This window comes from Neophocaena asiaeorientalis, unplaced genomic scaffold, assembly GCF_003031525.2.
Source record: "Neophocaena asiaeorientalis asiaeorientalis breed wild unplaced genomic scaffold, Neophocaena_asiaeorientalis_V1.1 scaffold479, whole genome shotgun sequence".
NCBI lineage: Eukaryota > Metazoa > Chordata > Mammalia > Artiodactyla > Phocoenidae > Neophocaena > Neophocaena asiaeorientalis.
Genome location: NW_020173774.1, coordinates 4,168,545 through 4,183,602, shown reverse-complemented (window position 1 = coordinate 4,183,602; position 15,058 = coordinate 4,168,545). Strand labels below are relative to the sequence as shown.

Sequence of the window (15,058 nt, the reverse complement as noted above, 5' to 3'; positions counted from 1 at the left end):
GAAAAAAAAAAAAAAAAAAAAAAAAAAAAAAAAAAGATGTGGTTCTATCCAAGGGACCAACTGCCAACAGATGGAACTAAATTTTACTCTATAAATCAGCACTGTGAGGGAAAAAAACAAAAAGAAAATCAAATCAAAGCCCAGAAAACCCAAGTAATACAACGTGGGCAGAGGTGTGTCCCTCCCAGAAGACCACTTCAACAGCCTCTAATCCAGAGCATGAAACCCCTCAGACCCAGCAGAGCCAAGGTCTGCATCTCTCACCCTGTGACTGAGGTCAGGGGTGTCGTGTTGGCTTCTTGGTCTGGAATGTGTGCTTCAGAAGAACTGGTCCGCAAGTGGGAAACTTTGTGCTTCTTGCCACTCCCTTTGTCCAAGGGCAGCTGAATCCGTTTGATTTTTGGTTTGGGTTTCATGGGCCCCGGCACTGAGGGACTTGCTGACTGCTGTCCAGAGGACGGAGAGCCCCCAGGAGAGGTGGAGCCGGCTTGCATAGCTGAGGATAAAGCCTTATTCTGCTCCAGCCCCATGCTATTAGGAGCATCTACTGTCTGGGTAAAGTTGGAGCCCTGGGTCCCTGGAGCAGAATCAAGATCCCGCTGGGAAGAGAGAATCCCGGTTTTGCTGGCGAGGAGCTGGTTCACATGCTGGAGCTGATAGTGTTCTTCCGCTTCCCCTGAAGGCGAAGCAGCTGTTATGCCCGCAGTCTGAGTCGAGGGGAGCACACAGATGCTAGATGCTGCCGTCATTGCAGCAGTAGCGGGAGTCTGTGACGTCCCCAGTTGTGGAAACATTCCTGAACTTGGCGGTAAAGCCACAGGCTGGTCTTGAATCCCCAGGCTCTGCTGGCTGGCTTTGATTAAAAGATTGCTTATGGAGCCGATATCCGGGCTACCAAGCAACCTCGGGTTGGTTAACGCGACATGCCCTGGAACGGACGCGCTACTTGTAGGGGCGGTTGTAGTTTGCATGGATACAACGTTCAAGACGGAGGAACCGGAGGCCAAGCCAGACACAGGCCCTGACGTGAGGTGGCCGGTATCCTGGCTCATGGTGGCTGCACCCGCCGCCGGGGCAGCAGCTCCTCCCACACTCTGCGGTAACAGGGGCGCCTGTTCAAAATACATGATGCCGGACTTAGACCTTTTTATGATGTTGGGGACAGTTCGGTGAGATGAAGTATTAAGTGACCCCAAGTCTAACAGATTGGGATGATTTGGAAGCTGGGAGGGTGTGAAGTTAATCAATGTCATGTTGGAAACCACGTCGGAAGGGGCGATATTTGAAGGGGTACTAGAGGGAGCGAGTTTTTTATTCTTTCGGGTCTGCAGGCGAGATATGGGTCTTTTCTTGAGTCCAGAGGATGGAGTGGCCACTGTGGTACTGAGATCTGTCCTCTGGCTGGCTTCTGAGACCAAAAGCTGGGGATCTGGAGGAGGCTGGACCCCGATAAGCAGGCCTGAAGGTGGACTGTTGATGTTTGGTGGGAAGCTACTCTGAGTAGCTGCAGGGAAGGAATGTAAGTGCTGGTGATGAGGCATGGGGAGCAATCCTTTGCTAGCAGGAGGGAATAAAGCCTGGGAAGTCGGCAGGCTTGGACTGAGTCCTGTGGTTAAGGTGAGACCACTTCCCATGGGCCCCAATACTGACGTGCTTGTCTCCATCACACTGGGTGCAGAACTAACAGAAGAGGTCAGCTGGATTTTTTGGGTCACTCCGTTCGGAAGAGTCTGGAGAACGTAAAGTGGCTGCATGTTCTGGTTAACGACAATGAGTTTCTCGGTGGCTGGTTTCAGGTGGGGCGGAGTGGTCTGGACAGCGGCATTAGAAATCTGAGACGGGCCAGGGCTATCGGTAGAGTTGGGCACGTATTTCTGGTTCTGGATAGGAACGGTAGGGGAAACAGGTACCTGAAGGCCAGGGGTGCTACTATTTCTAGTTAAATCCTGATTGTTGCCATGACCTTGCTCCACCGAACCACAAGGAGGGCTGGAGATGTGGTCTGCATCCATGTGACCTTGGATAAAGTGGTCAGGAGTCATGTGGCCTTCAGGGCTGGGATCTACTCCTGGACTCAGCAGGGAGGAGTCACCTTCAGAGGAGGCCACAGATTTTTCTGGGATGGTTCCTCTCTTCTCTCCTGAGTCTGAGATTACAGCTAGCCTACTGGGGTTCTGGCTTGGGACAGTGGGACTCCGGGTGGTCAGGACAGAGAGGTCTGATGGCAGCTCTAGTGGCAACTCGAACTGCTCCTCTGCTGAGATGGAGGAAGAGACACTGCTGTCCACGGCTTCCGTCGTCGGCAACTGCTGAGAAAACACTTCGAAAAGACCCATGTCTTTTTCACGATTACTATCAAGACCCAAACCTTCACCAAGATTCAGGAGTTCCGACGAAGAGGACTCTGGGCTCTCACCCAAAGCCTGCATGGACGGAGTATTCTTCAGTACAAAGTCCATAATGTCCGAGGGCAGGATGTTCCCACAGTCGTCACTGTTGTTGTTGTCTGAATCCGATTTCAGGAGCTCAGTATTATAGGTGTCCAGTAAGTTTTTGTCTGAGGGGGTGCTTGTGTGGACCCTGCGGCCTGACTCCAATGAGCTGAGCTGAGCTTCCAAGGAATCCTGTCCCTGTGCTTTCGCTCTGCTCACAGCGTGGCAGTTCTCCATCTTTGGCTCATTTTTGTGGCCCACAGAGCTCTTAATGACGTGCTCTTTCTCACCAGTGTCTTCAGGCCGATCCATCTTCAAGTTCTCTGTTCCGTTTTCTTTACTGTTTCTTTTTGGGATCTGGCTGCCTTTCCTCGTTGTGGCTGTGACGCTAGTATCACTCTCTGTCCCATCGTCAACACCATCCAACTGTGAGATTTTTGGGAGATCACATTGCTCCTCCTCCCGAAATAAATTATGGGGTGTCAGCCGTTCCTCTCCCCCTGAAGAAATCACTGTCCTAGTGAAATTGTAATAGTATAAATCGTCTTCGTCGGAAGTGCTCAAGTCATCGGCCCCGTCCACCTGTCCTTCGGCGGATCTCTTGCCTCGCTTCTTCCCAGTTGAGCTGCTGTAAAACGGAATGTCTTCTTCGCCATAGGACCTTACTCCATAGAGTGGGGTGAGCCCAAAGAACATGTTAGAACGTGCCCGGGCACTGCGACGGGGATATCTCCTCTTGAAAGAGCCATCCTCCTGAGGTTTGGGGCCATCTGGAAGCATCAGGTTTCTGTCCTGTACTGGAAGATTCTGATAGTTATTACTTTGAGAATCCTGGGATGAGGTATTATTCGGGCTTGCTTGGGCGACTGGACCATCCCCTGGACCTTCGGAAGTGGAAACTGGTTCTGTTGGAGATGCTGACTCTATCTGCAAAGGGGAAAGAGGACTACTTTCTTTTAGGGTATTCTTGGACTGACTCTCACCCTCCATTTTTAGAGGTGTCAGTGTTACTTTGACTGTGCGTTTCCGGGGTGTCTGTAATTCCTTGGCAGACCCTTCTACTTGCATGGATGGAGCTTTGGGGACTCCTGGAATAGAATGGACTTTGTCCCCAATCTTATCAGAGGAAACATTATTACATGGTCGTTGCCCCATGAACTCAGGAGGCAAAACTTCATCAACAAACTCTGGCTTTAGGTTTCCTTCCTCACCAGTTGCCACCTGACCAGGTTCCAAAAAAGATTTACTGGAATGCTTTTCTTTGAACATTTCTTTACAAGATTTTTTCCCTTTCTGTCTCCTGTCTCTGGAGCTGGATCCCACATGTTCGTTGATGATGGACGATCTGTTGCTCACTCCAGATAGCTTCAAGGTTTTGACTTCAGTATCTTCATCGGGAGGGGAGTTTGCTGACTGGTTGGAATCTGTCTGTTGGTCTCGATCGTTCCTCTGCCCTCTCAAATGGAGTGGCGGGAACGGGAGGGCCTCTTTAGAAGAAAATGGCACTGAAGACAGTTCAGCAAAAGTGCCCGTTTTACTAACATTTAATTCTCCAGCTGTTGCATTATGAACCTGTGGGGCCAGTTTCGGAAGGCCAGGGTAAGCCACATTATGTGCCGATCCCTCTGAGTTCTTGGAACTCGGCATTTTGGTCTTCTCTCCCTTCGAAGAGGAGCTCTTGGATGTTGAGTCTGAAGCACTAGAATGCTTCATTTCTGAAGATGAAGAGCCATCCAAGTGACTGGTTTTAGTGCCCATAGTAACTACCGTCCTTTGCAGATGTGAAGAGGTGGGAGTGTTCTGCCCTAAATTAGTGTTAGAATTCAGTGGCCCTAAGACATGATCAACCGCTTTGGCACTTGACTCGAGATCTGCAGCGGTCCCTACGGTGGCGGCTGAGGAAACACTGTTCCTGGAGTAAGCGCTCCCAGTTCTCATTGGAGACATTATCCGGAGTTTAGACCGCTGGGGTGACAGGGAAGAAGTACTGTGACGCCTGGAGCCAATGCTTCGAAGTCCAGAGGAGAGTAAAGGGTCACCCACTGTGACTATCTCATGAGTGGTTGGGGTAGGGCTTCCTAAACGAGAGAGAAAGTAATAAAGCCCATTACAGATCGGACACATGTGCTATACCACTGGTTTCAATGACTTGGCTAGGTATGTTTACAGCTAACGGAAAATCAACATTTTCCATTGGCAGAAGTCACCAGGATAAAGGTGCCTGACAGCATTACAAACTAATCTTTGAGCTGACCTCCTTGGGTCGGGTAGGTCAGTGAAGTCCTTTACCTGCAGAAGGCAGTGGCCGACAGCCAGGGGATCTCTGTGTTGGAGAATAGCTGGGTGTTCGAATCCTAGGGACCTTTGAGATGACGTGATAGAAACAGGAACCAGAGGTTTGTGAATGAGGAGGTCGATCTGGTGATGGAGGACTTACAATTTCAGCTGTCTTTTGACTTTCTTTAGGTGAAATTTCTGTGGCAGGAAATAAAACCTCTTACTAAAAAAGTTTAATTAAGATATCAAACAAATGAACCAAGAAAAAGCCAGCTGTCAGGTAAGTACCAAAACAGAAGCAAATGTGACCTCCCAAAGCAATGCCTTTTTCCCACCCGTCAATCACAATATTCCCCCAAATCTAATTCAAGTCCCACCTTGATTAAAGACTAACCTGCAAAAGATGTTGGACTGTGAGCAATGGTCCTGTTTTCATCATGTTCAACAGTGCTGTTGATATCTGGCTCTACAACCGGAGGACGGCATTCCACTATCTTGCACGTGTACACGCAGCGTTTGCGAGCATCCGTGGTGCTCCAGTACACCCGAGAACACCTGCACGCAGATGGTAACGATCACCGTGAGTGCGAGGACAGAAGCAGAGACTGACATTTGTCAAAACCTCTTCTCAGCCTAGGTTCCCTGGCCTCCTTGCTTTACAAAATTTAGCTTTATTTCATGGATTCTTATTAGAGGGTCTCCTGGTTAGGGTCCTCCAAGTTTTTTGAAGTCCTTGGTTTTTCCTGGCCTCTCAGAAAACAGCATCAAATCCTTTTTTATTGTGTTGTAAGCAGGGGACAAAATTAGTAAAACAGCCTAAAATGCAAAGAGAAAAAAAAAAGAACTAACTATTGATACTACAAGAAATAGTTATTGGCCTTCAGGAAGGGATAACTGCCCCACCATGTGTACAAAGTGAGGAAAGAACAAACCTGGCATGTTTCCTTTGGGAGAAAAGCCCCCCGAGACAAGAGAAATGGAACTGCTTCAAATCTGCTGGATGCTGATGGAGCCTAGCTCTTTAAGAGCTGCCAGCTAAATGTGGAGTAGAGACTGTGTTTTCACAATTGAAATGCAGAATAAATCAGAGTATATAGAACAAAAGGGAGACTCCAAAGGGGAAGAGAGAGGAAGCGAATTTTAAATTTATATCGTCAGTTTGCTAGAAGTTTAAACAATTTGCTTCATGTGGGAAAGATTACAAATTCTTACTGGACTATTTGATTGTTATCATAGGGGTTATTTTTAGAAGGACCTATAAAATGTAAAATGAGGACAGAGGCATGAGGTGTTTGATCCCTGACAACAAACTGGACTTCTGAACTGAAGTGAACAGAATTTAGTGGAATCTTAAAGGGACTGGCCTGGTGTTCTACCTAGGTTTTATTTGGAAATGATTCTGAAATTATGTCAACAATACTTTCCTCCTACAACTGGATCTAGCTGACATAAAATGATACTTTAGTCCCAATCTACGAGAAGTTGCAAAAAAAAAAAAAAAAGGAATTAGTTAAAAGTCGCTAACAAGTATGGCTCTACCTTTAATGACCTACTCACTGCTTCAGGGTGCTCAGGGGGTGGGGCTGCTGTCTTCTCTCTACAGAGCTACTTACTGATATCCAATAGGAAAGAGCTTATCCTCACAGTCAGAGAGATCGTTCAGAATCCCTAAGCAGTCAATTGTCATGGAGCCTGAGTAAGAAAAGAAGAACCGATCAGAGGCAATCATGAGAAGGCCCACTTTCTAACTGAACACTAGGAAGTACCCCAGTGCCACAGCCAGCCTTCCCCGACAACCAAGGCCCAGGTCATACCAATCATCATGTGGATGTTTTCTGGTTCTAAGCCGTTGAGAAACTTCCTTCTCAAGCTGATTCCTTCAAAGTCCACAAACACTCTTCTAAAAACTTCAAATCCATTCTCAGGAACCACCTTAAATGAAAAGCCAGGGGAGCTATTAGGCTATCCCTTTTACACACCATACTCACGACACTGACTCAGAGGGAAAGTGCAGAGCATATCTCAAAATCACCCTTCTGTTTCACTAGCAGTGCCTCTGTTATTCCTCCTAAGAGGAGGTGATTCTAGGAATACCTAGAATCACCTACTAGGAACACCTAGGAGGATGGTGAAATACAGTTTACCATCTTGCTATTTTCAGCCTCTTTTCCTAGAGAATTCAAAAAGCAGCTAAAGCTGTCTCACCTCGCCTTTGATCAAATCCCGATGTCGTTGGCAATATACTTTTTTATCATCCAGAAACACACAGTTCTTGGCTCGGGAACACATGAAATGATAGTTGCTGGTGCAGGATGTGAGGCAGCAACCCACAGTGGCTCCTGGCTTTTGGCAGAATTCACATCTCTAACAACCCAGAAAGAACAGAGTCCAAGTCAGACTTTCAGAAGTTTTAGCCATTTTCCATCTCCCCTAGAGAGTCACCCCATTCCGGGTTTCCCACAATTCATTTCGCTATTGCTAATCTGCTGAATTACAGAGAAGTGATACGAGCCATGAAGCCTCCTCTACAAATCCTTTCTTTCCTAGGGCCCATGCGGCCTATGATTATTAAATTTAAATACTACAATTTGGTTTAGAACTTGAATCAAAACAGTTTTTTCTAGGATGCACAATTGATTTAGAGAAGATGAAACTTTTAAGATCGATGTTAAAAACATCATCTTGGTAGAAAGCTGTTATATCCAAAAGAACTCAGTTCTGGTAAGATTATACTAGTCAGAGACGTTAACAGTTCTTAATTACTAGGCTTAACTGATGAATTTATGTGATTCAAAGATTTCCTTCAACTAGGCTATATGTTACTACCTCATTCTGTCACAGTCACAGTCTGGGCTCCTCTCCAGGGAAGACTTTTTATTTGTGCTCCCTGCACATTTTACTTATGTTTCTTATGCATGTGCTATTTTTTGTTTCTTCCCGATAATCCTTCATTTTCTCCCCCCATCAAAATATAGCTTTAAAAATTTTACTCCTTCATAGCCTTTTCTGATTACTCTAAGCTGCTACCAATCGCTTTCTACATCTCCGTGTATGTATTTTGTGGGTTTATCCTATGGGGCCTCAGAGTGCTGATTCAACTGGAACCTCTGAGGTCATTTTGTCTAAATCACTTAATAAATTAATACCTTTCTTGGGCATCTGAATTATCTCCCCAACTGGATAAGACTTTGTTTTCCATTTCTTTTGTACCCATCCTCCAAGGGTCAGACCAGCAATCTGCCTACAGGGTACACCAATATTTGCTGCTGGCTAACCATTCTGAAGGAGCTACGAGAAACACCAGCGAGGCAGCATTTAGCCCCAGAAAGAACATCTGGACACTGAGACGGAGTCTCTTCCGTAACATTCACCCACAGGTTCTTACCAGCTGCTTGCCCCTGATCACAGCCATATGCACATTCTTCAGTGACCCATCATCATCTTCAAACACTTCTGCCGACCACAAAGCACAATTTACATGTGTCCATTCGTTTTGGCCAATGTAGAGCAAACGGCCAGCATCCTACGAAACAAGAGATTTCCTTTTTTCTTTGAAGAATATAATGTCAAATAGGGTTTTCCTTGGTATTAGCTTTCCCTCATTCAGGATAACTTCAGTAAATCAAGCCTAATTCTTTAACTTAGGGGTGCACACAAAAATCACAATTCGAAGTTTCTTTGTTTTCACTTCTCACCTTTTTCGATTACCTTTTCCACAGGCTGGAAATATTTTATAATCATAAAGGATTAAAGAACAAGCAATATGTGTTAGGTTTACAGAAGTGCCCACTGACTTCTTTAATGCCATATTTCAAAGCCAGTTCTCTCAGCTTGCCTTAAAAACCTTTTTTAAAAAAACTGTAAGCTTACTAAGTGCCAGGACCCAAATAAGGCTTTACATACATTATTTCCTTTAATCCTCATAACCATTCTGAGGTAAGAGTATTATTATCCTCATTTTAAAAATGAAACTGAGGGTCAGAGAGGTAAACTCTCTGCCACGGTCAACAAGTAGGCGGCAAAGCACAGCAATGAATCCAGGCAAACCGCCAGACCCGGGGACCTTAACCACACTGCTAACAACTACATGAAACACAAGCTATTTAATGCGCAACTTCTGTTTTATTCGCTTTCATAGAATCTTTTTTTGAGGAACTGCCAATAGAAATTACAAGATATCAGCACGTTAATTTAAGGCAACTCATCTTTTAAATCAATTAAATCAGTTATAGAAAAATAACCCCCAAATGCCACAAACTAAGCGACAAATATTCACTGAATAAACGGCACTGGTCACCAAGTTTAGACGCAAAGAGGTCGTTATTGGCTGGTCTACTAAGCAGGACGGACCCAGTGCACCAAGGTACTTACATTAGCACTGTCGTCACCGTACGTCAAACACAATGCACACTGTCTATTATCTTCTATGCCCGGGGGTGGGTTCAGTTCTGGACTGTCTTCTCGACTCCTATCGGTACCTTGGAACCCAGAAGACATACAGTTAAAATTGGCAATACTATGTCTGATACCCAGGAAAAAAGAAAACAATTCAGCTTAAATAGCCTAGAGCCTATGAAATCAACACTTTCAAAAAGTGTTCCAAGTTACGCTACCTTACTATCCGTTACATTACTTGTATCAATTCTCTGTTAACATTCCAAATGAAGCAAAAATAATGATTTTATTACATTTAAGGATCACCGGGAAATTTTTCCAATACGGAAGTACATTAAACTTAGAGTCACAAAGTCAATCATTTGCACCCAGAGAGAAATGGATAACAAGTCTTCATTTGGTGTCTTACTCAAAATTGGTGGTGTAGGAGGATGCAGAGGAGTTGGTGAGTCTGGCTCTCCAGGCCCTTTAGGTTTGGGAGCTGGAATGATTTTCTTCATTAAAGGAGGCTGCTCAGTGTGGCTGTTTTCCTCTCGCTCCTGCCACTGAGCATAATTATGGTCAAGTGAAGGTGGAAGCACTGCGTTTGGTAACATCCCACTGCTGGAAATAATTGATTCAACAAGTATTTATTGAACTCCTACAAGATACCCAGAACTGTACAAAACAGTCAAATTCTTGATATCATCAGGTCTCAGGCCTGGGCATAAGCCTTTCACAGACTGTAAGAACAAGTCACAGAATTTGAAAACTGCCTACACAGGACTTTATTATTTTTAAAAATATAATCCCGATGTATTGTGACTCTTGGTTAAACATCTAGAAACAAATGATAACCTTATCAATGCGTCAAAAGGATTTACTGGAATAAAAATTTAAGGTTATACACGGAGAATCAAGAACTGTTGAGAACTACTGAGCCTGTGCTCCGCAACGAGAGGCCGCCATAGTGAGAGGCCCGCTCACCGCGATTAAGAGTGGCCCCCCACTTGCCACAACTAGCGAAAGCCCTCGCACAGAAACGAAGACGCAACACAGCAAAAATAAATAAATTAATTAATAAACTCCTAAATAAGATAGAACCCAGCTATAACTGGGCTATATATATAGTACGTGTATTGTACATATGCCACAAGTTCCCTAAAACAACAAATACATAAATAAAGAAAAAAAGGGCAGCAGACTGCAATAAACATTAAGTGTTGTCTCTAAACCAGCAATAAAAAGGCATTTCAGGGCTTCCCTGGTGGTGCAGTGGTTTAGAATCCGTCTGCCAATGCAAGGGACACGGGTTCGATCCCTGGCCCAGGAAGATTCCACATGCTGCAGAGTAACTAAGCCCATGCACCGCAACTACTGAGCCTGCGCTCTAGAGCCCGAGTGTCACAACTACTGAAGCCCGCGTGCCACAACTACTGAAGCCTGCGCGCCTAGAGCCCACGCGCCTAGAGCCCGTGCTCTGCAGCAACAGAAGCCATGACAATGAGAAGCAACGAAGAGTAGCCCCCGCTTGCGCGACTAGTTGCTCATGCAACTAGAGAAAGCCCACACACAGCAACGAAGACCCAACACAGCCAAAACACAAACAAATAAATAAATAAATTTATTTTTTTAAAAAAAGGCATTTCAAATGATTAATCTTTAATATTAAAACCTAGTCTAAAAAAACCCCTCAATCTAAAACTATAAGAGCGCTCAGATTTCTAGCTGATGAAGCGAAAAAAAGTAATACTGAATTTACTCACTTGCTTGATACTTTATTTGGCTCCCAAAACCTGGACTTTTTGACACTGAACCATGGAAAAACACGTTCCATTTGCTAACAGAAAAACAAACAAACAAAATGTAAGCATGTGACCATTCATTTGGAAAGCACATAAAACCCAACAACTTCACACCAGCTTCTCTGTCAATATGAGGATGATTTCAGGCCACCAAAGGAAAGATCCATCCACTCCGGAACCTCACTAATCTCCTCCCAAAGAATCAGAGGAACGAATCAAACGAAAAATGATTTATACACATGACAAAGCAAAACATAGATGAGAACAAGTCTGTTCTGTTCATGTGGTAACAACCCACGGATTAAGCATCAAAGACATGAACTATTAATATCATTCACCCGAATAAAGAAGGACTTGACCATGCTGTTGGCTTTTTTAATCTCTGGCTGCCCTCCATCTGAGTTAATGGCTGCTTGAATGATCTTCACGATATCATCACTGAACTCCAACTGTATACAAAAACAAAGCATTAATTATTCATAGAACAGTGTGCTCTCAAAACCACTTCCTCTTCCCTCCTAAATCATCCAGCACAGAGAACCAATAGAAAACGCACACCCCATTCTAATACAATGCAAGTTCTCTTCAGTGGAGGCCTTTGGGATTCAGTTCATAATTAACTTGTGGCAGTCAAGACATGCCAGGCTAATAAGGTAAGAATGCAGATAAATTAGCTGTATCCTGGTAAGTTACCAAACAGGGCCACGATTTCTTACTTAGACTGAAATGAATAAACAACTGAATAGCAAACACGGACCATGACATAACAGATGATCATTTCCTGCACTTCCTTAAAATCATAAAATTAAAAGGCATCTATCTAGAAGTGAACATCCATCATAAAAGGACATATTATTCAGATGTGATCTCAAAAGGGGCAAACCAATTAATTGCAATTAGTAATTTTCCATAAACAGTTTTAATATAAAAATAATTTTAATATAAAAATAATTCTTGAAGAACTCAGGTGAAAGCCAAATAAAAAGACACTACCTTGCCTATCATAACCCATCTCTTCCAAAACACAGAACTAAAATGACTCACATATTTTTAGGTATTTAAAACCACATGACATTTCTAAATACAATACAAACCATCCTTTAATGCTAACACCCAGCCTCATCCCCCAAAAGACCCAAGGAAGCTAAACTGGAGCTGGAAATTTGGGTAGTTTGCTGTATAGACATACCACAGATGTGTAGTTCCCTTGGTCCATTTTCCTCTTGACTCCTTCCAGATCTAAAGGCTGTTGATCTTCCTGTTTGCTGACCTCAGTAAGCACTGGTGGATCAGGGCCTTCTGGGGAGCTGCGGGAAGGTATACTCTCCTCTGTCTCAGGATTTAAGTCCGGAGGTTTGGCAGCCTGTCGTCAGGAAAGATATGTTTCTTTTATCTAACACTGAAAATGAGGCACCTATGTAGATTCTACTAAAATGAATAAAGATGGTACTGAATGATGCGTATTATAAAACCTAAAGAACTTGAAAATAATCAGAGATTTCTCAAATACGAGAAAAGGAAAGTTAAAAACAAGCTGGCTATCTAATAGCTTGGCTAGGCTCACGAAGGAGCTTTGCTTGATAACTCCCAACCTAGTATGAAGAAACAGAAACCATCCAATTCCTTTTGAGTAAGACACAGATACAGCTAATTTTCCTATTCAAAAAACAGACTCTGTTAAAAGATAAAGCAGCAGCCTAGCTCTGAGTTAAAGCTATCCATGTGGTTCTTCCAACATTATACCTGTGTTCCCAATGACTACTTTATGTATATAGTTCATGACTTAAACGGACAAGAAGCAGTGATTTTCAAATCGTGTCCTGGGGAGCCCTGGAACTTTCCTGGAGCCGAAGGGTCTCTGGCTCCACTACCACCCTCACAGATCAGGCCGCCATCCTGCTCCCTCTTGCCTCGAGCACCACCACTGCCTCCTAACCACGGCTCCTGCCTGTAGGCTCAGTCCTCTCCAATCCTTCCTCTCACTCCAGTCAGAATCATTTTTTTATTTTTTTCTAAGAAGCAACTCTGATCAGGTTACTCTTTTGGGTGAAGTCCTTCATTGGGCTCCCCATGGCCTTCAGAATACAAAGTCCAAATTTCATATTACAACAGCAAGACCTTTGAAAGAGATATGGCTCCTTCCTTCTTCTTACCCCAGAGAAGGGTTTTACTCTTGGCGCTAAAAATTTTCTTAATAGCCTAAGGCCAAAACAAGGAACTCGACAAAACTAAATAAAGAGTGAGGCAAAAGAAAACAAACTGAAAAGCACACACACACAAAAACGCACACATTCCACGACTAGGCACAAACCACCATTCGGAATACAAAATGAGACGTGGGCCTGCCTGTCGGTAGCGCAGCAAGTGGCTGGTGGTCCGAGAGTTCAACAAGGCTGTCAGCACTTGCTTCAGAGAGATCTGGAGCTCTTTTTCAAGGGCCAGTCGCCACTCCGCAGGGTGCCGCTCAGTACAGTTCACACAAGTGTAGGCCACACTTTCCGGAAGATTAGACAGGATCTCATACATCTCATCTGGGGAAATAAAAACCTACAATGATGAGGTGCTCTGCAGAGTGGGAGACAGGGAAAAGAGAAAGCTATTCCACTGAACTTAATATCAAGCTGCATGTTCGAACAGTATTAAGACTCTCACACCCCTGAAGAACTCAGGATTTAGTCACTGGAGAATCAGTAGGTTATGGTATCCACAAAGGACAGCACATAAATATCTTAAAGAATGTGTTCAAGATAAATGAGCACAAATTTAACACAATGTTCTTATTTTAGAGACTAAACAATAAATTTAAAAAGACTTCAAGTAACAACACTACCATAATTTTATGTTTATAGTACTTTGGGGGCTGTAAATGCAGCTGTACCAAGAAAGAAGGAAACTGTAATAAAAAGACTCCAACCTTCTGTACCTGAAAGATTCTCACATTTGGAATGGACCCATCGATCACATTTCCCACACTGCATCATCTTACTCTCGTAGTCATCGTCATCATAACACTTATCACAGAGAGGGCAGAAGTTTCCTGAAAGCAAAGCAAAGTTTTCAGCAGAGCTCTGGTTCACATACCAACGCCTCTAAAGCCCTTGACTCACATATGCCAACGTGATGTAAAATGCCAGCCACCATATTCTGCTTCTGAAACTACTTACAAATGCCAGCATGCATCTACCATGGAATGTTTACACATCTGTAAAGTGTCAAGATTATTCTGAGCTCTCAGAATATGCCACTAGTTCTCTTCTTTAGACCCATTTTTAAAGGTCATGAGGTAGATTTTATAGACAACGTAATAGAAAAAGAATGGAAGAGAGAACTTTCTCTCTTAAACATTCCAAAGAAATGTTTAAATTTTTAAGAAAGAGGAGAGGGTAATGGGAGTAAAAAAACACAGTTAATTTATACTTTTCCCTTATTCCTAGTGCTTTTACATTAGAGCTTAGAGCAGTGCTTCCCAAAATTCGGAAGAATATACACCCTTCATCAATTTGTTTTATCCACGTATCACCTCTTATTATTTTTTACTTAATAGACTTAACATTGATTTGCTTATTTTAAATAACTTCAGTAGTGAACTTTATATCGTTATTATCCTAAGTCAGTTTAATGTATTGGCTAAAACTTTTTTCTAGCACAACTATTAAGATCAAATCTTTGACTCAGTACCACCTAAAGTCATTTCTGAAACAATCAAATGGATATATACCTCACTTTGGGAAATAGTGGTTTAGAGCATTTCTTTGTGGTGAGTTACTATAAAAAGTCTCCTTGATTCATCCCCCCAAAGATAACAAAACCTTCCTAGTTGCTCTAAGCCTCTGTGTAAGGAAAAGAGCAAGACCAGAAACTTAGGAAATTTGTCTAAATGGCATCCTGGACAAGAATGGTAAGACCTTTTCATTCCACTGCAGTGTCCAGTTCACCTCCCAAAACACTAAGTACAACCTCTAAAAGTTGACAAAACTGGCTTTTCTGAGGTACCTTTAGCAAAGAGTTTGGCACAATCATGGCAGAGTGAGAAATCGTGAGACCACTGTGCATCCCACCCTTTGCCGGGAGTCGTGGATCCACAGCTCTTGCAGCGAACACACTTGGTACAGATCTGGAAGAGATGAAAGAAATTCAATAGGAACTTCTTATTTTTAATATCTCTTCTTA

At 43.5% G+C, this 15,058-nt stretch overlaps 1 protein-coding gene across 1 annotated transcript in view; it reads right to left on the bottom strand.

Annotated features, from left to right (window-relative positions):
- KMT2A (lysine methyltransferase 2A) overlaps window positions 1-15,058 on the bottom strand; it is an 84,065-nt gene that overhangs the window by 16,033 nt on the left and 52,974 nt on the right. The window contains exons 17-31 of the mRNA XM_024751700.1: window positions 14,882-15,002; window positions 13,812-13,925; window positions 13,235-13,419; window positions 12,078-12,251; window positions 11,227-11,337; window positions 10,850-10,923; window positions 9,514-9,707; window positions 9,081-9,187; window positions 8,095-8,232; window positions 6,915-7,073; window positions 6,524-6,641; window positions 6,323-6,401; window positions 5,104-5,264; window positions 4,722-4,907; window positions 265-4,510 (exon numbers count right to left, since the gene is read on the bottom strand). Of these exons, the coding sequence (XP_024607468.1) occupies window positions 265-4,510; window positions 4,722-4,907; window positions 5,104-5,264; window positions 6,323-6,401; window positions 6,524-6,641; window positions 6,915-7,073; window positions 8,095-8,232; window positions 9,081-9,187; window positions 9,514-9,707; window positions 10,850-10,923; window positions 11,227-11,337; window positions 12,078-12,251; window positions 13,235-13,419; window positions 13,812-13,925; window positions 14,882-15,002 (6,167 nt within the window). The remainder of the gene's footprint in view (window positions 1-264; window positions 4,511-4,721; window positions 4,908-5,103; window positions 5,265-6,322; window positions 6,402-6,523; window positions 6,642-6,914; window positions 7,074-8,094; window positions 8,233-9,080; window positions 9,188-9,513; window positions 9,708-10,849; window positions 10,924-11,226; window positions 11,338-12,077; window positions 12,252-13,234; window positions 13,420-13,811; window positions 13,926-14,881; window positions 15,003-15,058) is intronic.